The 24,942-nt window shown below is 63.2% G+C and overlaps 2 protein-coding genes across 2 annotated transcripts in view; both read right to left on the bottom strand.

The window, feature by feature from the left end:
* The window catches only part of GAS2L2 (growth arrest specific 2 like 2), a 4,206-nt gene extending 381 nt beyond the window's left edge, over nucleotides 1-3,825 (bottom strand). The window contains exons 1-6 of the mRNA XM_026063626.1: nucleotides 3,468-3,825; nucleotides 2,763-3,001; nucleotides 2,568-2,675; nucleotides 2,159-2,255; nucleotides 1,294-1,579; nucleotides 111-1,158 (exon numbers count right to left, since the gene is read on the bottom strand). Coding sequence (XP_025919411.1) covers nucleotides 111-1,158; nucleotides 1,294-1,579; nucleotides 2,159-2,255; nucleotides 2,568-2,675; nucleotides 2,763-3,001; nucleotides 3,468-3,825 — 2,136 coding nt within the window. The remainder of the gene's footprint in view (nucleotides 1-110; nucleotides 1,159-1,293; nucleotides 1,580-2,158; nucleotides 2,256-2,567; nucleotides 2,676-2,762; nucleotides 3,002-3,467) is intronic.
* A 2,318-nt stretch (nucleotides 3,826-6,143) lies between these two features.
* MMP28 (matrix metallopeptidase 28) overlaps nucleotides 6,144-24,942 on the bottom strand; it is a 19,752-nt gene continuing 953 nt past the window's right edge. The window contains exons 2-8 of the mRNA XM_026063627.1: nucleotides 17,328-17,407; nucleotides 16,101-16,288; nucleotides 12,424-12,645; nucleotides 10,892-11,137; nucleotides 10,287-10,436; nucleotides 9,519-9,686; nucleotides 6,144-8,156 (exon numbers count right to left, since the gene is read on the bottom strand). Of these exons, the coding sequence (XP_025919412.1) occupies nucleotides 7,762-8,156; nucleotides 9,519-9,686; nucleotides 10,287-10,436; nucleotides 10,892-11,137; nucleotides 12,424-12,645; nucleotides 16,101-16,288; nucleotides 17,328-17,407 (1,449 nt within the window). The 3' untranslated portion in view covers nucleotides 6,144-7,761. The remainder of the gene's footprint in view (nucleotides 8,157-9,518; nucleotides 9,687-10,286; nucleotides 10,437-10,891; nucleotides 11,138-12,423; nucleotides 12,646-16,100; nucleotides 16,289-17,327; nucleotides 17,408-24,942) is intronic.

Raw genomic sequence — 24,942 nt, forward strand, 5'->3', positions numbered from 1 at the left:
GCCGGCCCCCCGCACCGGGCCGTGCCCTGGGCTCCCAGCCCCTCCGGAGCCGCCCTGCCGGCCGGGAGCGCGGCGAGCCCTGGCGCAGCTTTGGGGGGGATTTTTGCAACCCAGCCGCTCAGCTCCACGGGGCGCAGGGGCTGCCGGCCCCGGCAGAGCTCCTCCACGACGCTGGCGTAGCACCCAGGCTGCTCGGGTGCCCCGTCGGGGGTGCAGGCGCCGCTCCGGGGCGGCCCCACGGGACACGCCGGCCGGGGGCTCGGTGGCCGGGTGCCGCTGGCCACGGCGGGGCTGCGGTGTGGCCAGACCTTGCCGCCCGCGCTCCCCTCTGGACTGTGGTTTCCCTCCAGACGGTGGTTTTCCCAATTTCCCTCTGGACGGTGGTTTTCCCGGTTTCCCTCCGGATGGTGGTCTTCCTCCGCGGCCACCCCCAGCACCCTCATGTTGGCCAGGATCTCCTCCTCCAGGCTGCGGTAGAGCGCCCGCTCCCGCGCCGTGGACCCCCACGCCGGCTCCGCCGAGCAGCCCCGGGGCGCTGGGCTCCGGCGGCCGTGGGGGCCAGCGACGCCCCCCGCCGTGGGCTCCCGCGGGCTGGCGGCTGGGCGGCCTCGCCGGGCTCCCGCCCCGGCGCAGCAGCCGGGTGGGAAACGGGCCGGGGGGGTCTGGGGGCGGCAGGCGGCGGCGGCTTTGCCGGGGGGCTTGGGGCTGCCGGTGGGTTTGAGGGGTGACGGCGAGCGCCCCCGGCCCAGGGCTCCCCGGCCCCCTTCCAGGGGGCTTTTGCGGGGCGGCGCGGGGCCCCGGGCGTCCTGCCGCGGGGAGGGGGGCAGCGCCGTGACGGGGCTGGGGGCTCGGGCGGCCACCGGCGCGGCCCCACTGGGGGGTTTGAGCCCCCCTGCCTGCGGCCGGGCAGCGGGGGCCACGCGCGGGCCTCCTGCCCGGGTGCTTTTTGGCGGTGGCACCGGGGCCCCAGGTGCCGTGCACCCGCCGCGCGCCCTGGGCTCCTGGGGGCTCTGCCCCGGGGTGCCCCCCACCCGCCTCCCGCTCGGCACCTCGGGGCCCCCCGCGCCGGGGGCCGGCCGGGATGGGGTGGGTGCCCGGTGCGTCTCCCTCCCCGCCGGCGGCTGCTTCCCCGCGGGGGTGGCCGGTGGCTCCCGCGTCCTGCAAGGAGAAGCAGCCAGTGAGGGAGCCGCCGTGCAGCCCTTCGCCCCCGCCATGGGCACCCCCGGCAGGGGGGGCAGCATGGAAGAGGTGCAAAATGCAGCTAGCAGCCACCACCCCCGGACCTGCCCTTACCTGCCCGGAGGGGCCTTGCGGGGCTCCGGCGGCTCCCGGCGAGGGCTCGGACCCGGCGGCCTGCCCGAGCCCTCCGGCGAGGGGGACGAGCGGGGCTTGCGGCCGGTGGCCCGGCCGGGGGGCACGTAGGTGCCCCAGGCGACGGGGGGCAGCGGGCTCTGCGAGCGGCTGACCACCACGGTGGGCTGGGGCTGGCTGGAGCCGGCCGCCGGCGGTGCCGGGCAAAGCCGGATCTCGTGCTGCACCGGCCGCTGGGCGCTGCCGGTTTTTAAGGCCTGTTTGTGAGCTGGGGAGAAATCGGGGGGGGGGGGKGTCAGCGCCTGGGGGGACACCGTGCGCTTCCCACCCCGCGAGGAGCATCCGGCTCTTTCGCCTCCCGGGCGGCCCGCACTCCAGAGCCGGCAGCCCTGCAGCATTTTCCTAACGGATATTTGGGATAAACGCAGCGGTGCCGAGCGTGGGGAGCATGGCGCGGGGCGAGCAGCGGGTCCCCGGGGCCGTGGCTGCCCCCCATCGCCCGCAGCCCCTGCTCCTTCCCTCTGCTCCGTGCTGTGCTGCCGGGGGATGCTCCAGCCGCCCTGCGGTCCGTGCGACGGCGCGGGTTCGGCCCCGCAAAGGCAGCCTGGTCGTCTCCTTCCCGAAGTCTGCTGTGACCTCTAGCGGCCACCAAAGCCGCCCGGCAAAGCCACCAAGGTGTCCCCAGAGAAGTCAGGAGGCGATTGCATTGCCAGACCCCCCCCGCTCCTGCAAACGAGCCTACGCAGCCCTCGGACCCGCTGCAAACCGCCCCCTCACCCCCTCCATCAGCGGCTGGCCCAGGCCCCAGGGCTCCTTCCCCCCGAAACGGCGCCGGGCGGCCACTCACACAGCGAGGTGCAGCGGCACGGGTCGTGCTTGTCCAGGTAGTGCTCCAGCGTGTCCCAGCCGCCGCCGACCCGCACCATGACGTGGCTGCGCAGGATCTGCAAGGAGCCGCGCGCCCGTGAGCCCACGGAGGCGCGTGCGACGCGCGGGCGGGTTTGCCTGCCCCCCCTGTCCGCGGGGTTGGAGCAGGCTGGGGGCTCCCGCTGCTCCGTAAGGCCCGGGCTCCGGCTTGGCCTGGGATGGCAGGTTTTAGCCTGTGCATTCGGACGGTTCTGTCCGTGCAAACGTGCCCACCGGCACACGGAAAACTCCGCGCTGGCCCGGGGCTATTTGCAGACCGAGACATGCCAAAGGCTTTGCCAGAGCGAGCAGTGCCTGCGCCCCGAAAGCGTGGGGCGACGCGGGCTCACCCGGACAAAGATGAGGGTGCTGGAGTCTCCCACGCGGTACTTCCCCTCCGACATCTTGACCATGGCGAACTGCACGGGGCAGGTGCAGCGGCTCACCAGGCGCTGGACCTGCGGGCACAGGGACATGTCCTTGCAGGGGCCCCCATGTCCCCCCCGCCGCCCCCCAGCTCCCCAGCCCCCCGGCGGCCGCCCTACCATCTGGTCCAGGTTCTGGAGGTCCCGGGGTCTCCGGGGGGGCCGGGGCAGTGGGGTCTCCTCCGGCGGCAGGTCCAGCTCCTGGCGCAGCTCCTCCTCGATCTCCTCCTCCATCTGGACGAGGGTCGGGGCGCTCATGCCGAAGCGGGACGCCCGGCGCGCCACCTCCAGCAGGCACAGCACGAAGTTCTTCTCGTTCTTCCTCAGCACCAGGTCCTCCGTCTCGAACATCAGGACCTCTGCGCAGGGGGAGCGGGGAAGGGCCGGGTGGGCGAGGGCGCGAGCAGAAGGGGACGAAGGTCCCCGGTGGAGCCGCGCTGGCTCAGGCCACACCAGCTCGGGGAGGTCGTCCCCGGAGCAGCAATGGGGTGAGCAGGACCTGGCTCGCCGCAGGACGCCTGCCCTCATGGCCTCAAGGACAAGCTCGGGCGGTGCGTGGCAGCGGTGTGTGACCACATCTGCCCGCTCCATTTCCACTGCCACAGCACGTTTTTGCACCCGAGCAAATGCAGCCACCGCGGCACAGCTGGCTCCAGCCCCGCGGCAGCCGGGGCGGCCAAGCAGCCAGGCACGCATGGGAAAAACAAAAAAAAATTGGGAATAAAAAGAAAGGGGGGGTGATGCCCGGAGCTGGTGGAGGGGAATTGCACACCCCATGTTGGGGCGGGCAGGCGCCCGGCTCCAGCATCGCACCGCGGCTCTTACCTTTGATATCCATCTCCTTCCTGCACCACCGGATGAAGTTGGAGACGTTGTCCCTGGCCTGGAAGGTGCCCGGCTGGGCCGTGTGGTTGTAGGTGACGCCGGCGGCGGGCAGGCGGAGGCGGCGGGCCAGGTCGGGGCAGGCGCGGGCGAACTCGCCGGCCACGTGGGTGACGTTGTTGGCGTGGGAGCAGAGCACGGCCCCCGTCTCCAGCACCTCCACGAAGGTGCCCACCTCGATGTCCAGGGCGTACAGCTCCTTGAGCCACTCGGCCAAGTCCTCCTTCATGGCGTAGAGGTACTCCTCGCTCGACTTGTAGGGGCGGATGCTCCGCTCCGCGGCTCCCGGGATCCCCGACATTTTGCCATAGGAGCCTGGACTGGGAGGGGACAGAGAGGAGAGGGAGCTGGAGACCTCCGCACGGGCCATTCCCGAGCCCACCCCTTGGGAACGCCGCCTTACCCGGCACCACTTGCTTCCTGCCTCCGGCGCTGCCTCTCACGTGCCCGTCCCGCCGCCGGCGTCCCGCGCCGAGGCCGCCCGTCGGTCCCCGCGTGCCGGCGAGCGCCGCCGCTGAGCCCCTTCTCCGCGCGCGCTGCAAAGCCGCTAGGAGCGACGCCCCCGAGCCCGGCACCCCCTCCTGCCCCCGGGGCCCACTGCCGCGGCGCCGGGACCCGAGCACCCAACCTGCCCCCCGCCGTCGCCCCTTCCCGGGGGGTCCGAGCCGGGAGGCAGCGCCGGGAGAGGAAATCACCCTGCCGGGCAGTGGGTGTTTTGTTTCCTTCCCAAGTGCTGCTCCCTTCTCCTTGGTGACAAGGGACCGGCTGCAAACACTCCCCGTTAACCCTTCGGCGCCCGCTCCTGCTCCTCCTCGGCCAATGCCGGGGAGCCCCACCGCGCCTTCCTCCGCCGCCGGCTCACGGCTCGCAGGACCGGAGTCGCCCCGAGCTCCCCTGCTCCGGTGGCAGGAGGATGGTTTCAGCCCCAGCGCGGCTCCCCTGCAGCCCGGCTCGCTCACGGCCCCAAAGGAAGGGGGGTTGTCCCCTCGTCACAGCCCCCTACGCCCGTGTTTAGCACCGCAGGGCAAAGGCCTCCTCGCCCATTGTAGGGACGGGGTAAACTGAGGCCCGGGAACCTGAAACGGTGGCTTTCCCTCGCGCCACGGCACCGGGCGAAGCTCTCCCACCTTCATGGAGGGTTTGTTCCTCGGCAAAACGCTCCAGCTCCAGGGAGGTTCAAGCGTCGGGGTCCTGGAGAGACGGCGAAGGTAGGGCTGGGAGCGATTTCCACGGATGTGGACTTCTGCCCTTCGCTCCCAGCGATGCTGCGAGGCCCCACAGGTCCCCTCGGCCAGGGGAAGAGGCAGCCCAAAATTGCACGGGAAAGGCTGCCCAGCCTGGATGCCCCGGGCCGCCTGCGGAGGAGGAGAAGGGAATCCCGCTGCGCCCTTCGGCCCTGGCTTCGTGCCGTGAACCATCCCCGATCCACCTCCTCCCTGAGCCGCTTCCCTCCTTGGCGATTTAGGAAAAGGTGCAGCCGCGCCATCACCTTCCCCAGCAGCCCCCGAAACGCGCCACGGAGGAGCGGGCAGCCGTACGCCCGCGGCGGGGAGGAGGGCAGAGCCCTCCTTATCCGCAACCCTGCCTCGGGCTTTCTTTGCCCTGTGCTCGCTCCCAAACCTTTGCCCGCCGCGGCCGAGACCGCAAGGTTTTCGGCGACAGCGGAGCTCCTCTGCGGATGGCACGGCTCCAGGAGCTGGGGCTTTAAGGAAATAACCACCCCGAAATAGCCCCACGGCAGCGGGCGGCGAGTGGGCACGGCGGGAATCCGCAGCGTCGCCCGGGCACGAGCTGGCAGCGCTGCGCCGGCACCGAGGCGCCTCTGCGAAAAGCAGATCTGCAAAGGCCCCGTCGCACTGGGGGGCTGAAACGGGGTTTTCTGGCCGTGCCAGGGATGCGCCGGGGCCTCCCCGCCGCCTTCTCCCCCCCCCCRCCCCCCCCCCCCCCCCSCGGGACCAAGCTGCCGGTGCTCTGCGGCTCCCGCCTCGCTCCGCCGGTGTCATTTTGGGGGAGGAAATGCAAGAATCCCAGCTATTCCCGCAGGCTGGGGAATGCGCGGCAGCCGCCGGAGGAGTCGCGCCTGGCACGTCCTGCGAGGCAGGCGGCGAGGAGAAAAGCACCCTTGTGCGAGGGGCTCTGGGGCCGGCCGCGCAGCTCGGGGGGCGAGGGCTGCTCCCCGGGGCCCCCGCGCTCCGCAGCCCTCCTCGCCCGCAGACGGAACAGCCCAGCCCAGCCCACGGGCAGCAAAAGCAAAACACCCCGGGGGGGGGGGGAAACAATTAGCACATCACAAGGCGTGGAGCCCCCAAATTAGCTCTGCTAATTTGGGAGGAAGCAGGGAAGAGAGTCTTCAGGCTTTCTTCACCACGGGCTTTACGCTGCTATTTTCCAGTGTGATCTATCCCTTCCATTTGAGCCGGCAAACAGCCTTTTCTGCAGGGAAGCTCAGGAGAAAGCAGCAATGCCTATTCCCATCCCAGATGCACACATGCACATCTTGAACACAGCCCCTCCAAGGGACACGAGATTGGCTTTTAAAAAAAAAAAAAGTGCCATGAAAAACAAACAGAAATCCCAACACTGAATATCCAGAGGGCTTTTTTTTTTAATTTGCCGTCAGATCTCCAAAGCCTTTGGGATTCACCGCAGCCCATGGCGTGTTATTACTATTCATTTCAAAACAAAATCGAGAGGCCCCATCTCTTTGGCAGCATTGAAAATCCCCTGAGATTTTAAGCCTGGAGTGGACGAAGTGCCCGTGTCTGCGCAGTGACGGTTCGTTCCCAAATATCACGGAAAACAAACAGAAACGCTGGCGCTGAGTATCTGTCCTGCCCAGGAACAAGTTTCAGCTGGCGTCTTCGAGCACCGAAGCCCTCGTGACCTGTGCGGCCCGGCACCCTGCCCGGGGAGGGAGAGCTGCGCCCCTCGGCAGGGACGGTTTAGGCGCTAAGCCCCGGCAGGACGGGTGCTCCCGTTCACCTCCTGGGCTCGGCTGCGCCCCGCCGCTCCCGAAATCAAGCCCAGGCAAGGCGCGGGCAGGTTGTGCCCATCACCGTCCCCTCCGGTGCCCCTGCTCCGGCTCCCATGCTCTCCCCTTCGGCGTACAAACGGCACCGGCTCCATGAAGATTTCCAGACCTCTCAGGTCAAGAGACAGTTAGGAAACCTGAGTTTTGTCCCAGTCAGAATTTGCTCCCGCTGGGTTTGAGCCCCCAGGATCTGACACTCCCCCACCAGCCTTCGGAGATGGCGGCCCTTCCCATGGGGAGCGGTTCATCACTGCGCAACGGCTAACAGCAGTTAGGAGCAGCAGTGTGGGGTGAGCACAGTCCTTATTAGACATCGGAGAATCCACCAGCCATCCCCAGCCCGTACGGAAACCAAGCTCCAGCGGCCCTGCCGCCCTTGAGCACCAGCACCCGCTCAGAGCAATACGCTCCGCAGCTCGGCTCTGCCCTCCCCTGAACAGGGAACAACTCCAAAACACGCCTTTCTCCCCCCAAAACCCTGCAGCTCTGCCTAGCCCGCGCGCCCCATCCGCATCCCGGAGCGGGCGAGCTTTTAGCCGAACGCAGCCCAGCAAGCCGCCCTCGGGGGTTGGAGATGCCGGCTCGCGTCTCCAACCCGGCACCCTCGAGGCCGAAGGCAGCGGGAGAGGCAGGACAGCACCGCGGGCCCGGCTCACCCCGAGCACTGCAGAGGTCAGCACGGACCCGTATTTTTGTCCAAATGGCACTTTTTGTTTTAACCAGAAAAATTCTCAGTCTCTCCTCATTGACTAGAACCCACCCCAGCCCCAAAGTAACCACTGGTGAGGCATTTCTCTACGTGATCACGGGCAAAAGACCCAAAAAAGTGTCAATAAAAACCAGTCCCGCTCTGAAAGAAAGGCATAAAAAATATTCTGAAAGCTAAAAGAAGTGAACAGGCCTGCGGTCTCCGGGGTATACGCCGTTCTTCATGGCTTTTTTTAGAAACCTTTCCTCCCCCAAATGCCAGGCCACTTGGCCCCGTCCAACCAGCCTGGGCTGAAGGATGCGTCCTCCGGGTTGCGCTCCGTCAGGATGCGGGTCTCCAGGGAAGCAGCTCCTCCAGGGCTCCGGTGGTCCGTGGGAGACCCGAGCTGTTCACCCAAGGGCCGGGGAACCTGGTGGCCACCGCCGGTGCCCGCCGAGCCGCCCTGAGACGGGAATTCAAGCAGAGTCAACGAACGAGGTAGGTGGGCTCGGAGGAGCTCAGAAGAGGACCTGCCCGCCGTTGGCGTCCCAGCAGCCCATCCACGGCAGCTCTGCGGCCCACTTGCCGGTGGCCACCACTTGCAGCTTCGCCTGGTCGAACTGCCAGTACTGGTCATCCCGGAAGAAGTAGAGGAAGCCGTCGCGGTGCCGGAGGGCGCCCGTCGTGCCGGGGGGCAGCCCGTCCCAGTCCCGCAGGCTCCGGGGGTAGTAGGGCTCCACGCGCAGGGTCTCCTCGCTCACCACGAAGTACTTGGGCCCTTTGAAGAGCACCAGGTGCCGGAGCTGCTGGAAGTAGAGGGCCGTGTCGGGGTGCCGCGGGAGGCCGCCGGCGCTGCACTTCTGGGGGAAACCCGGCTCCAAGGTGGAGCCTTTGTAGCGCCAGCATCGGCCACCTGGGAAGAGCCGGACAGAGGGGTTAAGGTCACTCCCAAAGAGGTCCCGTAGGACTGCTGGCAGAAGATATGGTCCTTCCACTACCCCGCACAACTCCGTCATTCATCAGCGGGAAGGACTCAGCCACGGGACCAGCCTCAGTGCCTGAGGGACGCGTCTGTGCCATCTGGCACGGCGGCGAGAGGCTCCATCCCTCCGGTGACCCAACCGCCACCACCGGGGAGAGCATCCCCCCAGGGCTTCCCCACAGACCACGCTGGAAGGAAACCGCCCTGGACCAAAAGCCGCCTGCGTGCGGCTGAGACTGCAGGCGGTGCAAGGCAGCGGCTCTCGGGGCTGTAACTTGGCCAGGCCCCGCTGCTACTCTGACCTTGCCGGGAGGGATGGAGAGGACGGGTTTTGTCCAAGGGAGACATTCTGGCTCTCTCGTGACCAGCCCCGCTCCCCCCCCTTCGAGGTCCTCTCCGCTGTGACGCCTCCACAGCATCGCTTGGCAGGCACCACCGTGGGGCTTTTCTGGCTGCGCTGGAGCTGGCAGACCCTGTTCCCAGCTCTGTGGCACTGCCACATGCCAGCAGGCAACGGGGAAACGGAGTCACGGCTGTGCAGGGGCCCCAAGCTGCAGGAAGGGACATGCTGTCCACCAGCCCAGGCTGCTTCCCTGCAAACCTCCTCCTGTTCCTGCCCCCCAAGCGGCACAGTCGGACCCACATCCCCGCCGGGCTCCCCTCGGGCTGGGACTACCGAAATTGTCACCACGGCAGAAGGAGGCAAAGCCAGCACTTTCATCCGGCCCTCTGCATCCCAGCCGGAGCGGGGCCGAGGGCCTGGCCGTTCCCGCAGGGCTGGGTCACCGCAAAGGGAGCGGACAAAAGCCCTTTTCTGCTGGCGAGCCGTGCCTGATCCCAGCCCCGCAGGGGGACGCGGCGGCGGCGCTGGCGAGGGAGAGGGGCTTCTGGCTCTCGCCCAGCCGCAGCAACAAAGCCCCATTCTGCCTGGCCAGCGAGTGGTTTCAATCAAACGTTGAGGCTGACCTCGGCAGCTGGGCTGCCTGGTTTGACCTTCTGCTCGGCTGCGGAGTGTCCCCGGCCAGCTTGCAAATGGCATTTCGGCTCCCCGTGCCAGCTCGGGAGCAGGCACAGCCCCCGGCCTCTCCGTAACACCAGGCAGCACCGCACGGGGGACCAGGAGGTGCATCGGGAAAATGCTGCGCTCACCTCGGCTCCCCAAGAGCCCCAAGTCTTTGCAGAGCGCTTTCTGCCAAGGACCTCGAAGGGTTTGATGCATCTGGTATTATTTTTAAGCAAAGGTCAGTGCTGCTCGCCTAAACGGACCCAGAGGGGAGCACTGCATCTCAGTACCTTTGAAGAAGTAAAACTTGCCGCTGAGCTCGGACCAGGCAGCGGCGTCGATGCCGGAGGGGAGGCCGGGCCAGCGGGTGTGCAGGGGCTGCGGGTCGCTGGCGTTACCGCTCACCGACACCAGCCAGTAGTGGCTGCCTTTGAAGACGTAGAGGTTGTGATCCACATCTGTGCAAAGCAGAGGAAGAGAGGTGAGAAACCTCCACGGACACATCTATCCGAGCGGTGCCAGGCACCAGCTGGAGGTGCCCGGTCCCCCCGTAGCTGGCCACCCATCCCTTCTCTCCCCCTGCATCAAGGCCATCCTCTCCCACCGCCGGCGTTTCACACGCAGGGCATTTTTCCACCAACGTGACAATGCTGCTTCTACCTTTCCAGCCTCCCCCTTCAGGTTGTCATGATTCATTTCCTCCCCTCCAGCCTGGAGAGGATGAAAGATGATCACAGCCCACTCTCAAAGCTTGTCTTTCATGTCTGAGCTTGTGCACTGAGTAAGCCTTGCCACAGTCCAATTTGTAGGATGTTTTTCTCGCTCCTAGTACACAAAGCTATTGCTGTGTCCTCAAGATGCACTTAGCTCTGTCAGCAGCAACGAGCACCAGTGATGCCACCAGCCCCGGGAGCACGAACAGAGCTGCAGACCAGACCGACTTGTCTTTTCCGCCTCTGGATCTTATCAGCAATAAGACATAGAGCAGAAACAGGCTGCTGAAGTGGTGGGGACAGGAACATGCATTTTGGGAGAGCACTTTGCTGGCAAACACCTACCGGCGGTTATGGCATCGAAGAAAGAGTGACAGTAATAGGCACTGAGGCTCCTCTGCCGCCTTTCCCCACCAAAAAGGTCCGTGCTCCAGTCCTGGAAGTGAGTAAACACCTTTCCGGGGAGCTGGACGGCTGAGCCCTTGGAAGGCTTCCCTGGGATAGAGCAAGGAGCGGTGAGTCACGGAGCAGGGGCATGGAAACGGCTTTCCCCAAAGCACTGGTTCAACACAAGGCTGGAGACTCATCAGAGGGCACCAGACGCTTTCTTGACCCACAGTCTGGTTTCTATCCCCTTCTGCAAGGTAGTGAGCAAAGACCCCCTTGGTACCCTGCAAACCCCAGGCACTGGTGTTCCCCAGCTTGCAAACGCCCTGGAGCACCTCGTACCCATCGCACTCCCTACTGCGTCCTCCTTGCCAACCACAAGACATGTGGCTTACATGCTCCCCGTCCCTGTAGCCAGAGTCCTTTCCCCACCGTGCAGCTTGCACAGAGCCTCCTCTCCTTCCACGGACCTGTTGCCATCGCTGCCTTTGGCACCCTGCTCTGCTTTCTAGGGACGAGCCCAGGCAAGAGGAACCACAGGAGGCTCAGGAAGCCACGCTCACCGTATAAGTTCTGGATGGCCAAGATGTCGTCCCAGCTGAGGACAAAATCCTTGCTGAGCTTCTTGTAGTACGGAGACATCAGGGCGCTCTTGACGGGGGAGTGCTCCAGCCCCAGCGTGTGGCCGACCTCGTGCGCGACCACGACGAAGAGGTTGCGCCCTTTGCCGCTGCGCAGGGACCAGCGCTCATCGTTATCGAAGTGGGCCTCTCCGCGGCGGGGGAAGAAGGCATGAGCCAAGGCACCTCCTGGGGGCGCGAGAGCCGGTTAGGGACCACGCCGGGGCCACGGGCAGGGCCGAACCTAAGGCACACGCCGAGGGGCTGTGGGGGCCCGCGCAGCTCTGGTTTGCTTGAATAACTCCTAGAGGGAGGCTCGGCGCCCCAAAGGCAGATGCTCCCTCCCTGCTGCCGCCGGATCGGCTTTCCTCCATCCCTCCCAAGCTGTTTTTTTCCCGAGGGCCCTGCCACACGCTTCTGCAGAGAGCAGCTGGGTTAGTGCTTGCTCTCGACGGCCCCGCGGGGGAACCAGCCTGGCTTCAGGAAGGGACGCAAACCCGCTAAGGTGGCCCCCGGTCGACGCTTTATTAACGCCGCTCCACGCAGCGAGGTCCCCTGCCAGCACAGGCATGATCGAGGGCAGGCAGGTCTTTTCACAGACCTTTCTGACCATTTGCTTCAATTTTATCTTTCTGGGAGATGTCCCAAAAAGGAAAAACGGCAAAACTTCGGCTTCCCCTTGGCCGTTTCATTCGCTGAGCGAGACCCAGGCCAGGTCTGCTGTTCACTTCCGAAGGCGGGTGGGTTTTGCCTGCGCAGGGAGGCTGGAGCGTGGGTCCTTGCCACGTGGGTCTGTGGTTTAGCCCACCGCAACAACTCCTTCAGGGCAAAGGCTCGAGAACAGAGAAGGATGGGCAAGTTCCTGACACAGCAGAGCAGAAAGGCTTATCTGGAAGGGATCAGCTCAGGTTTTGGAGACATGATCAGGGTGGAGAGGGCTCCTTGAAGGCCATTAGCGTAATCCAATAACAAACATCTCAGATGCCTCACCAGGAGGCCCTGCGTTAGGGGCTGCTGAACTGGGAGTCAGTAACCCAAATTAATAAGCCAATGTCTTATTGCAAACTGGCTCTGGAGGCAGCACTGAGACGCGTTGCAGAGCTCTGCAGGAGCTGGCACTGGTGATCTGCTCCAGGTAAGGAAAGATCCTCACCACTAAGCAGACATGGGAGATCTCACAGCCCTCTCCTTGCTTTCAAAGGACGGGTGTCTCTCAGTGAGGGACACGGCATGGGCAATTCCTGGGCAAACTGCTGCCTAGCAAGAAGGATGCTCTCTCCTTGCAATGCCACATCAGGTCCAGCTCTGCCTCTGCTTACGCTGGGTGTGAACTGGGAGGTGTCCTCAGTAAGAGGACCTGTCAGGGCAGAGCCGTGCCTCCGTCGCCCCCAGCCCCGTGCCGCCCCAGCCCTCCTCACTGCCTAGAAAGAGACCACGTTGTAAAAGAGAAGCTTACGAGGGGGAGCGACCAGCACCTGGTCCATCGAAGGCGTTGTTGAGTCCATCGTTGTGGTCCCCGTGGAAGAAGGTCAGGCGGATGTCGGCCGGGCCATCCCGCGCCTCCCAAAACACCAGCGAGGACACGTTGCTCCAGAGCTCGAAGGCGGCTTTCACGGCCAGGCGCACCTCGTGCTGCGGCAGGTACGAGGGCCAGTTCACCACCCGGTAGGTTAAGTGCCGTTTGTACCACTTCCCGCCTGCGAGAGGAAGCAGAGCTCAGCACAAGGAAGGGGGTGGCTTTGCTCTTCCATCCGTTGACCGCTTGGACGGAGGAACATTTGCTCACAAGCCTCTGCTTCCAGGAATGTAAGTGCTGGGAAAAGTGACTTTCCAAGAAAAGCTGAAAGAGAAACCCAGGCACCCCAGCAGCAGCCTCAGCCCCCTGCACTGGCAGCAGGATCTGACCTGCTAAATCCCTCTGAAGATGCCACCATCAGATCCCGCCCCAGAGACTGCTGAGGCTGCAGCCGCAACCAACCCCTTCCTGAGAGGGGTCAAATTCTGCTGGAGCAGGGAAGAAGCTGGGACGCATGGTTTGAACTTGCCTTGCCTTGTCGTGCTTTCCAGGGCCAAACCCAACAAGGGTCTCTGACCTGCCCATCTCCTGCCTGAAACCAGCTTCATCCCCAGATGGCTTTACCACCTTCGTCTTTCAGCGAAGAAAAGCAAAACCTCCCCAAACAAATGGCCCAAAGGCAGAAGGATTGGGAACGGCTTTCAGCAGCCCCTTTGCGGGAGGATGGTGCTGGAGGAGGGAGCACAGGATTGCAGCCCATTCAGAAAAGATTTGCTAAAAGAACTGGGCACCAGCCAGAGAAGGGCAAAAAGTGATGATCCTCAAGGGGAAAAACGGCCGGGTTTGAAACGTGTTGCCAGGAGGGAATGGTACCGAGCACCAAAACAGCAGACGCTGAGCCAACACCAGCGCGGGAGCTGCCGCGGGGCAGATGCAGGACTCCCCCGGTGGTGGGGCCGGCAGCGGGCAGAGAGGAAAGCCCACGCAGCGGGAAGCTCTGCTCCCGCGGGGTGGCGTGCGGCCGAGACGAGCGCCAGGGCCATTCGGCAGCAGCAGGGCCGCTTGGACAGCACGCTGAGCCGGAGCCGGCTGGGACTCGCGTCACGCTCCCGAAGCAGCGCTGCTCCGAGAGGCGCCTTAAACCCGCGGCGGGAGCTGCAGCGCCCGGCACGCACCGCTCCTTGGCCAGCTCTCGTACCTCTGCGCCGTCTGCAACCGGCCCCAGAGCAGCACAACCGCTGCTGCCCGGACCCCAAAATCCGGAGGGACACGAGAGGCGAGGGGGCTGCGTGCGGGGCTGGACTTTCACCAGCACCCAAACTCCCCAGGCAGGAGAGCGACTGTACCCCCTCTCCGCTGGGAGCCTTCCTGAAGCCCAGCCTTGGTTTTTCTGGGGGATCCTCTTTTTTCTTTTTTTTTCTGTACATGCAATTTTAACAGGGCAGATACTGAGCTAAGACGAGGAAAACAAGGCCAGCTCTCCCGTGGATGGCGGTGTATTTTCTCAGATTTTTAAAGGCACCTTGACAACTTCTGCCTGCAGATGTTCTTGCCTGAACGCCGAGCCACCGGGGATAAACCACCCGCTCACCATTCATTTGAAAAGCACCATTTCACCTGCCCTGAGGATCTTGCTGGACCTGAAAGCTGTTTCCTTTCGGGGGAGCCCCAGCCCCGATGCCGCCGGGGCAGACAGCAGCACTGCCCAAGGGAACAAGGCCTCGGGATCACCCTCAACCCTCCCCAGCCTGCAAAGCACGGAGAGATGCACGTCCCTGCAGCTGCCGCCAGCATCGCGGCCCCTCTCCTCCTGCAGAGCCCTCGGCAGCTGCAGGGCCCGGCGCTACATCTGCCCGGGGGCGTCAAGGAGCGGGAGAGGAGCCGTGGGGCCGCGCTGGGAATATGTGGGTGCCGGAGGCGTGGGAGCCTGGGGGAAGCACAGCGGCGATAGACCTCCAGCGCCTCTGCACCTGCCTCTCCCCTGCGCCAGCTGCGCAGGGAGCCGAGGGGAACGGGACCGGCAGCATGCTCCCGCGGGCTGCTGCTTGTCCGAGCCAGGCGGCTCGGCAAACCCCGAGGACCTCCCGCTCCCGTCAGCCCCCCGGCCACGGTCCGCGTGGGGCAGCGCAGCTCCCCCCGCTCCGCTTCCTGCCTTCCTGCAGGTCGAACAGCTCAGCCACCCTCCGCAGGGGTTTGCACAGCGTTTTGAGCAGACGCTGAATCCGACCTGCTGCCGGCGCAGCAGCTATGGAAACATAAAGATTGGGGAGAAATTCCTCCTTCCCCCCCCCCCCTCCAGCGCTTCCCCACCGGAGGAGCACTGAGGACAGATGGCACCAGCCGGCTGGGCAGGGCTGGAGCCAGGCGAACGCGCTCGGCTCTCCGGAAGAGAAGGGCTCGGAGCCACTCGGAGCCATTGAGCCGGGGACAATCGCAGGCAGGGAGTTCCCCCGAGGGGAAATCCAGGATCGAGGCGGCGCGCGTATGCAGCCTGGCCGAGGAGCTGGTGAGCAGCGAAGCTCCCTGCCAGCGCCGGCTGCTTTTAAAGCCCAGCGAGGCAGCTACAACTACGTCCTCCTCCCGGTGCCGCCGGCGCGCAGGACGCTCCATCCCTCGCCCTCCCCTGCCCTCCGCCCGGCGCGCGGGGACTCGAGGGGACGAGGGCGGCTACGGGGAGGCCCTGGGCAACCCGCCGCCTTGCGAAAGCGCTGCGGGAGACGCAGCCGTGCTCGTGAGGCCGAGGAGGCGCTGAGCGAGCGTCCCGGGCAGTCGCCTCTCCCGCGGCTGCACTCCACAGGACAAGCCGTTCCCTGCCTCAGTTTCCCCACGCGCATGGCAGGGAGAGGCCGGGTCCGGGCCTGCAGGTCCGAGCGGCGCTTGGCGAGCTCCGAGGAACGACGGAGGGCTGTCCGGAGGCCGGAGCTCCCGTTATCGCTGAGATAACGTGCCGGCAGCTCGCTCCCGGCCCCAGGCGCCGCAGGCCCCCTGCCCAGGAGCCCATCTGGAGGAGGGATGCTGCGCGTCTGCTTTTTTGGGGCAGGAAGCCAGAGGCCCGAGGAGAAGGAGCGGGCTGTCCCCAGGGTCCCTCCGCATCGCTCCCCACGCAGCTCTGCCAGATGCACGCTCAGCCTGACGAGCCGCAGAGCCCCCGCTCCATCTCGCCTTCCTTTTTCCCATGTCCCGAGCGCAGCTGGTCCCAGCCCTCTCGCTCTCTAGGAATCAAGTTATTCGTACGCACGGCAGGCTGCTCAGCCCCGGCTCCGCGTCGGGCCAGCGCGGCTCCCGATGGCTCCTCGGGAAACGTTCGAACTCCGGCTCCCTCGACAACAGTAAAAACATGCAAAAGAGCTGAATTTCCCAGCGAGTGGGAGTCCCATTTCCCTAATCGTCGCTGACAGCAAGCCACGCAGAACAAGTAAAAATAAGTAATTTAAAAATAAATCACTGCAAAGCCCAGGCAGGTTCCGGGAGCGACTCTGCCCTGGCGGCGGAGGTGACTCCCAGGCCTCTCTTGAACGAGAGCATCTCCAAGAATCCCGCTACAGTGAGGAAGAGTTTGGGCGAGAGCCCAAATTTCACTGCCCGCATCCCACAAAGCCCAGCCGCGCGGAGGAAACAGCGGAAAGCGGCGCTCACCGTGCGGGGCGTAACGCTTCCGGCGCCGCGCCACGGCCCCGCTGCCGGAGAGGAGGGCGCGCACGCGCCGGGCCCAGGCAGCGTGGCTCCGCGCGTCGTCCGTGCCGCACCGGGGCCGCCCCATCTGGTGCACCGTGGGGGCGTCCAGCACCCCGCTGAGCGGGAGGTGGCTCACCCACTGGAAGTCCCTGGAAAAGAAAGGGAGAGGTCAGCTCCCGAGGCCCGGCTCCTCGAGCCTCTCGCTTGTGCCTGCACCAGGCGTCCGACCCGAGCCCCCGGGGCTGCAGCCTCCTGCCCGCGGCTGGGAATGCGCCACGGGGAGAAAGCAAGCAGGAGCCGCCTCGGAAGCCACGGCTGATGGATGCGTGGTCCTTCGCACCTTTCCCGGATTTTAAACCCTGCTGTTCGACTTTGCGTTTGGCTTTCCCCAGAAGCAGGCCAGGGATGCTCACGCAGCGGGATGCAGCTTAGGAAAGGGCAGCTTACGGCCTCCAGCTGCAGTGCCCCCTCCCCAGTCCCGATTTCCGAGCGCCTCGCTCCACCGAAGGCAACCGCGTCCTGCCCTGCTGCTGCCTGCCGGGAACCTGGCAAAGGGGAAACTTGGCTGCCCAAGCACGGTGGTGCACCGGGAACCTCGGCCTCGACACCATCCCAGGAGGATGCTCCCGCCTGGAGCAGCCTTGCCTCTCCTCTCCGACGGCGGAGGTCGGCGCCACTCAGACTGCCCGGAGCGCCGGAGCAGACCTGGGTGATCCGCGTTCTGCTTCCCGCTCCGGTGCCGGCCTGGGGCAGCCCGGGCCAGGCCACCGCCCCACGCTTCGCCCCGCTTCTCCCCTGTTCCCACCCACGGGGGCTGCTCCGACCTCCGCGGCAAGGCACCCGGCTGCCTCCTGACAGGAGCGCGCGCCAGCAACGGGTCCGCGGAGCAGGGCCGGCGTCCCAGGCCCTCGGAAAGCTCCCAGCCGGCCTGAACCTTGGCCTCCCTGCGCGTGCGATTGCAACGAGAACGCCGGGCCATAAAAGGCAAATAAAGCGGAGCCGCGAGCGCCGGGCTGCAGGCAGCTGCGGGGAGCTGGACGCGGATGGGCGCTTCCAAAGGGATCCGCTGCGCTCTATCCTCTCAGCGCGTGGGAGCGAGGTTGCAGAGGGACCCGGCCGCGAGAAGGCCCCCGGGGGGGCAGAAGGCTCCCGCGGCCGGGCCGGCTGCGTCGCGCAAGCGCCTCCTACCTCAGCGCCTCTCTGAACGCCGCGGCGCTGCGCTCGCCGGGCCCCGGCTCGCCGAAATAGCCGTACTTCTCCAGGAACAGCTGCAAGGAGAGAAACGGGAGAGGCGCGGCTCAGAGCACGGACAGGCACGCGCACGCGTTTGCTGGGGGAGCAAAGACGCGATTAGCAATGCTGCGACAAATCCAGGCCCGCGTGGGAATTCCCCGCCGCTTCGGCGCTGGGCGAGACCTGCGACGTCCCGCGGCGGCCGAGCGGCTCCGGCGCGTACGTTTGCAGCACGGCACTCGGGACGCTGCCGGCCGACCCCCGTGACTCGTGTCAGCGCATGCACGAACGCGGCTGCTTCTACGACCGCTTGCTCAATTCCTTAAAGTCATTTTTAACAGCTCGTGGGTTTTTGGCCACGACACGATGGCGATATAGGAGGTAACGTTGCTATCAATCAGCAGATGAAAACCTGCCACCGTGGCATCCGCAGCCAGAGGTTGCCAAAGCCGCTCAAGCGGCTCTGATCACCTTGGCTTGGGCTGATGAGCAGCTCGGCGCGGGGATTAAAACCCTGCCTAAACTGCTGCGGACGGCAGCAGGGCTGGGAGGGGGCCAGGCCCCAGAGGCTGCCCTGGAAGACGCCCGGCTTTCCCCACCCGCGAGCAGGAGGTGCCACCCGGAGCGGCGGCGCTCCAGCGGCAATCCGCTCTGCCGACCCATCCCTCCCTTGCCGCCCCTCGGAGCGGACAGGGATTTCGTTGCTCTGAACTCGCTGCAGTGCACGAACTGCATCTTAAAGAAAACAAAGAGCTTCCCTCCTCCCAGCCTGCCCCCGGCTTTCCGAGACGTTGAAGCGCAATATTCCCGGGAATGCTCCACACCCATCTTCCCCTCCGCCGACGGGGAATGTTTTCAGGAGACAAAGCCGCCTCCCAGCATCCGGTTAGGGCAGAAGCATCAGCGTCAAATTAACTAGTGAAAGCGGCTGCTCTGTTCCCCTCCTCCCAGGCGGGAGGCACGCGGAGCGCCGGCTCCGGCGCCGGCTCCAGCGCCGCTCCGCTGCGGCTGCCGCAGGACTGTGCCGCCCTGCTGATGCTATTCTTGACTTTGCCCTTCGGGAAGCCGATCTCCTTCTGGACACGGGCGGCACTGAGCCAGCGGTACTTTGGGGAGCAGGATCAGTCTCCAGCTGGCCAAGCCACGGTGTCCGGGCCTCTCCCTCCCTTCCTCCCAAACCCCCCGCGTGCTGCTAACGGGCACCTCCATGCCCTCTCCGACGTTTAATCCATCGCCGCTGCCGCCTCTGTGCGCGCAGACACCGTCCGCGCGGGCGCTGCCGTCGCTTGCCGGAGAAGTCGAAGCCGGGCAAACGCCGGTGCGTCTGCACCCGCCGGGGCCGAGCGGCAGCGCCTTCCAGAGGAGACGGACCACGCGGCTGCCCGGCCAGGCATGCCGGGGGAAAAGCACCTCCAGAGGGCAAAATGCACCAGCGCTCACGCAGGGAAGGGCGGATACCGGCTTCATCCAAAACGGGGGACCCTCGTAGGGACGGGGCTGCCGCCGGTCTGGCAGCCCTGCCAGCAGCACGCTCCTTCCAGTACCTCCAGCTCATCCGGGTGGGGATGGCTTTGCTTTCTCCGCCTGATCCCTGCAAAATATCTACAAAGCCAAAGCAGGGCTCTTCTGTGGAGAGCGGCGTGCTGTAGGAAATGATTTTCTCACTAAACGAGCTCCAAGACAGGCGCCAGCACTGAGCAAACAGCCCGGCACTGCTCCGCACCAGCTCCGCTCCCCCGGACACTCCCTTTTCCTTATCTGCACTTCAGCCCTGATTCCTCGAGTAAATATGCCCAGATGAGGAAAAACCAGACAGATCAGAGATCTCAGTAACGCAGTGCTGCACAGATCAGTCTCTAATCAGCAAAATCACCGTCTCTCGCGATGATACGTGGTACCGGGCAGAGCTTGAGCCCAGCAACATCCAGCGAGGCGAAGGTGCCTGGCCCCGCTTCTCTGCTGCTGTGTTTTCACAACGTTCCCCTCGAGAACTAGAAAATCACAAGCTACATATATGGGTAGGCAGCGACAATCCCAAGTGATTACATCACTGCAGACAAATGCAAGCTCTAAAGCACCCAAACAGAAAGTCCTGGGTCTCAAAAGCAGAGCACAGCTTAAACCTTTCCTACCACAATTTTCCTTTTTACCCAGCCTCTAAGCGTAACAATTTTAAGACATTTCTTCATCTGTGATCAAACACAATCTCACTCTTGAAACAAGAAAATGGATCTGGTTTTCCCCACCATGATCTCACTAATGCTTGAGAATCCATCTGGATAAGACAGGGCGCACAGTAAAAAAGCAATCGCTATCCCGGCAGCTGTTCTTAAATAACGGCACCGGCATGCACACAGGGCACTGGAATTGTCATTACTATCTGCATTTCCTTTAGCTTTGAAAGTCAACCCAAAGCGGGCAGTTTCCCTTTAGTTTCTAAACAGTTTTACGTTCAGCTTGTTACGCACCGGCGTAAGCTCTTGGGCTGCAAAACCAGCAGGAGACTTTTTATTACGTTTCCTAGAGCTGCTGCCATCCCACATCTGGCTCCCAGGTACCGAGACGCGTGCAGGCTCGAGATACACTGTTATTGCTCGCTCCGGCTGATATTAGCGCTGGAAACTGGGAGATAGGGAAAGGGATACAGTGATCTTCCATGGTGCAAGGTGTCATCAGACGGGGGGAATATAACAACCCCTGGAGCAGAGACTTTCCAAGGCGACGGTGGAACCGAGGAGCATCCCGGACCCGGACGAGCCCACAGCACCGGCTCCAGCGCCGCCCGTGCCCTGCACGCCGCCCCAGGGATCGGGGGCTGACACGGGTCGCTGCAAGCTGGTGCAACTCCGTTAAATCCGACTGAAACGACAGCTCTCGTGCAGAGCCAGAGGCTGCATTAAAAAGCCTCGCGGTGCGAGAAAAACCCACTCCCTCCTTTCCCAGCCGGGGAAACGCTGCTTTCCATACAAGGGGAAAAGAAAAACAGCAGGAAACAGAGCCGAGCGCTAATACGAAACGTGCCCAGCTCCCCCCTCCGCACGAGGGGAGGGAGGCAGGGAAGCGGAAAGCTCTGGCTGCCGGGGAGCAGCTCCCCGGGGAAGAGCCGTTGGGGTCGGAAAAACCTCCTGGTGCTTGGGGCTCCCGGCGGGAGACGGGAGGGGGCCCGTTCCCATCTTGGGGCTCTCACAGGGAGCTGGCTACCGCTCTGCAAAACAGCGCTGCGAGAGCTGAAGCCGAGGAAACACCTTGCCCTGGAGCGCAGGCATCCCGGCTGGAAGAGAGCCAAGCAGCAAATACAATTAAGCCGCCCTCCTCCTTAGGAACCGGGACAACAACGGGGCAGAGGCAGGAGAGCCGCGTCCTGCCTGCCCTCCCCTGCAGGCGCTTGGATTTCCGGCAGATCCGTCCAAGCGCCCAGACGAGCCTCTTGCCTTGCCCGACTGGCAGCCGCTGAGGGCAAAAAGAGCGGCGAGGGGAGGAAGGAGGCAAGACCCCCGCAGCTGGCAGGGAGCCGCACCGGACAGCGAGACGTGCTGCTCTAGTTTGCTGCACACCCTAATCCCCAGCCCCTCACCTACCCTGCAGCTTCTGGGCTGCAAAGTAATGCAACCACAAGGGCTCGGAGCAGTCCTGCCTGGGCGAGGGCTGCTGGGATCCCACCTTGACATGTCTTTTTGCAGAAGCATCTCATTATCAGCAGCTCTTCAAATAACCCCTGGCTTCTCGGCCTCAGTTTCCCCTCCGCAGCACACACGCAACGAGAGCTGAGCCGCAGGGCGACGCTCCGGGCGAGCGCGTTTCGGGACGACTGCAGAGAGAGCGCTACGCCGTGGCTGAGCGCCGGCAAGGACGAAGGCACGCAGGCTCCCCAGCTAATCAGGTTACTGCCTTCTGAAGAGCTGCCTTAGGAAGACGTCCAGACATTTTAAAATGTTCATTTCTTTCCGCTCTCCCAGGCCGCATTCTTGTCCGCGTTTGCAACCCCCTCGGCAGAATCCCCGTCTCTTCGTTCGGTGCGCGTGCGTACACGTTGGAGCGGGGGAAGACTGCGTTCAGCGTCTTTTAGGCTCCTTTATTCATTCTTCAGGCCTGATCCTCTTCAACTGTGTAGCAGGGACAGTAGGCCAGGAATTCAGGAGCCCTGCTGATTTCCATACCCTAGATGCGGTGCTGAACACGGAGCTCGCTCACCACCTGCCTATCTGCGCGGAAGGGAGGGATGCTACGGAACAGGAATAATAAATATTGCACCACTTAGACAAAAGAGAACAGTCCCCAGGGGCTGGCATGGACCGGGCTTGGTGTCACCAGCAAGGTATTAGCTGCCTCCGGTGCTGTCAGGTCGTTTGGTTGCTTTTGCATTGAATAAAGGCATATACCTCACCAGCAACGACTGCATTTCATTCCTGTGTTTGACTCTTCCATCCCCGACTTCCTCGCCCTCCTTCTCCCCCTCTTCTCAGACTTCGTCACCCCCAGAGCACACTTCTCCAGCAGCCAGTGCTGACATGAGAAAAACCCAGCAGCTGTAAGTAACAGCCGCGCTTACAGTCCTGCCGCGAGCGGCCCCGGCTGCGGGCGCTGGCACCAGCCCTGCAGCCCCGCGGGAGCTGCTCCACATCCCGGGCGCCCGGATCTGCTGCTCTGCCCAGCCGCAGCTTTGAGAGCACAGAAGCGATTGAACACGACCCCAAGCCCAGGCGGACGCTCTGGCCGAGCGCAGGGCTTTGCCCTGGGAACGCCGGCAGGGCTGACGAGCCAGCCTGGATGCGCAGAGTGGTGGGGCTTTCACCCCTAGGGGAGTAGCAATAGAGAAGGGGACAACGATGCTTGGTCTTTGCGATCCGTCAAGGCGGCGATTGGGGAGTGGGAAACCTGCCGGCGCCCGGCAGCCTGCAGACCCTTGCCTGGTGGGTGCCACTCGCCCGAGCAAGCAAGGGTTGTTCTGCGGATGAGCTGAGGGCAAGCTGGACCGCTCCGGCTGCAAAGGCACCGCCGCGACTCGCGGTCTGGGCAGAGATGACCTCCACTCCCGCTGGGACCGTCCACACCACGTCTACCCGAGAGCTGGAGGCTGCTGCAGTGTTGCTGATGGGCTTTGGAGCCCTCTGCATGGCGTCGATGGGGCACGGCTACCCCCAGCATCCCAAATTAATACCGCTCCATAAATTAGCTCATCCAGATACCAGAGCATCTCTTAGCAGGCACGAATAGAGCTCAGGGTCAATATTAAATGCGAGCCCTAGGTTATCCAAGGTGGAGAGAGCGCATCAGAGATCGTATGCCACCATAACAAGATGCAAGGAGGAATGGCAGGATAACAAAAAAAACAGGAATGAGAACGTCTCCACCATTTACCCTCACTCTCCATCTCCACACCCTGCTTTTCTCAAACTTCTCACCAATTTTTCCTCCTGGCACAAGAGACCTGTAGCTTCTCATGCAAATTGCTACAGGGACTCTCCTGTGTCGTGAATTTTAAACAAGTCCCCCTGGCAGCGGAGGGTTTCAGGCAGTACCAGATACCTGACTGCTCTCTGGGCACAGGCCAGCAACCTCCACGTAAGAGCAGCAACCAGGTCTGCCAAACTACGTGCTATCGAGCATCTGCCCTTCTCCGATCTGGAGTCTGCAGATAAGAAGATGATTTAACACACAAATGTTTCAAATTAAATTTCCGAACTTTACTTACTTTTTTTGCAGCTGTGATCATTATAAATGCAGTGAAAACAAGGGCATAAGCCAGGAAAATAACACAGCTAGGCTTTTTCTCAGACTTTCACATCTAAGTTTACACAACCCATTGTTGCTAAGTTTGGCTATTTTAAAAGCAATGAAAAAAAGCTTTAAAAGCAAAGACTGGCAGTGGTTTTCCCAAAGCCACAAGTTACTAGAACTATTTTATGTTATACAAGAATTTCAGCTTCCACTTTAAAGCAAAACTAGCTGTTCAGTTTATTTAGACGAGCTTTCTCATCCCAGTCTCTGATCATTTCCAGTGTATTTATCTTCCCAAAGTCCCTGGAAAGGGCAGCACTTCGCACTGGGGAAACTGAGACGGAGGGAGATGAAAGTAACTTGCCCAATGCTCTCATCTAGGATCTGCCAAGATCTGCCAAGATCCCAGGATCTGCTTCGAGGCTTTGAGGGGAAAGTTCTCAGAAGTCACAAGTGAGGAATCGAAAACCAGCACTTTTTAAAGCTCTCTCCCCTCATCAGCTGTGTTTTCTTTAAAGCTAATTTTAAATTGCTGATTTTCTGAGCATTAAATTCTTTGCAGATCATTTTTGTTCCTCTCCAGACGACGCGAGAGGCCTGGCTGAGGTCTGCGCAAACTGGGACAAGCACATGTATAAACCACCTCTTCAGAGGAGCAAAACAGCATCTCCCAGCATAAGCAGCTCACACATTAAAACAAGCCCCCAAGCATTTATGTACACTTTTCATCTTAAAGCATGTGAAAAATCCCAGTTAATCCACTGGGGCTTGCTCGGGTTTTAAAATCAAGTATCTGTGCAAATGTACACTGGATCAATGCCTAAACAAGAAAAAGCTCACATCCCTAACGACAGCCTTTGCTCACCAGCCAGATCTCGTACCTCGTTCTCCCAAAACAAACAGGAACGGGTGGCAGCATGGAGAGACAACAATACACGGACTCGCAGAAGAAATACAAACAGAAACGGTGGGGATGGCCCCAACGAAAGGCAAGGGAGGGGAAAGACTGGCTTTTGTCCCATCCAAATCGCCGGGAGACGGGAAAACTTCCTAACGCACAAATACCGTTGTTTTGTAAGCGATACGGAAGGGTTTGTTAACAGATCTGCATCGCCCGTGGCCACACACCCCTCCACCTACAGCATGCACGCAGGCACGCACACACCCATAGCACGGGGGCCTCTCCGGCACGCCGGGACACATGCCTATGCCATGCACGCACACCCCTGCAGCGCTGCGGACACAAAGCCATAGCGGGGCGCACACCTATGCCCTGCACGCCCAGGCTCCTGGCGCTCAGGGCACACCGCCCTTCTCCCCGGGCACGCACCTATAGCACGGGCACACGTCGGGCACTCTGCGCACACCTATCGCACGCACACCCCTCCAGCACGCAGGCACGCGCCTGTAGCATGCACGCACAACCCGCTGGCACTCGGGGCACACACCCACGGCACTCGCATGCCTCGGGCGCAGCGCTGCGGCATGCACACGCCTCGGGCCACTGAGGCGCACGCCTATTGCATGCACACGCCTGCAGCACCCAGGGGCGCCCCGACGGCGCGCACACGCACCTCCAGCGCTCAGGAGCACACTGACGGCATGCACACGATATCGATCCCTGTCGATAGGTTTGGAAACCGATAGGCCTGTCGATATCGAGAGTCGTCGGTGCCTCCCGAGAGCAAAACTGGTCTGAGAGCGAAAGCAGCAGATACCGTGCACACACTCACACTCGTGCACACTCACACGCACCCCCAGGGCACGCAGCGCCCGGGACGGCCGGGCGCAGGGCGGGGGGTGCCAGTCCCGGTCCCGGCCCCGCTGCCTCCGCACCCAGCCCGGCCCGGCC

This window comes from Apteryx rowi, unplaced genomic scaffold, assembly GCF_003343035.1.
Source record: "Apteryx rowi isolate R43461 unplaced genomic scaffold, aptRow1 scaffold_20, whole genome shotgun sequence".
NCBI classification, from domain to species: domain Eukaryota; kingdom Metazoa; phylum Chordata; class Aves; order Apterygiformes; family Apterygidae; genus Apteryx; species Apteryx rowi.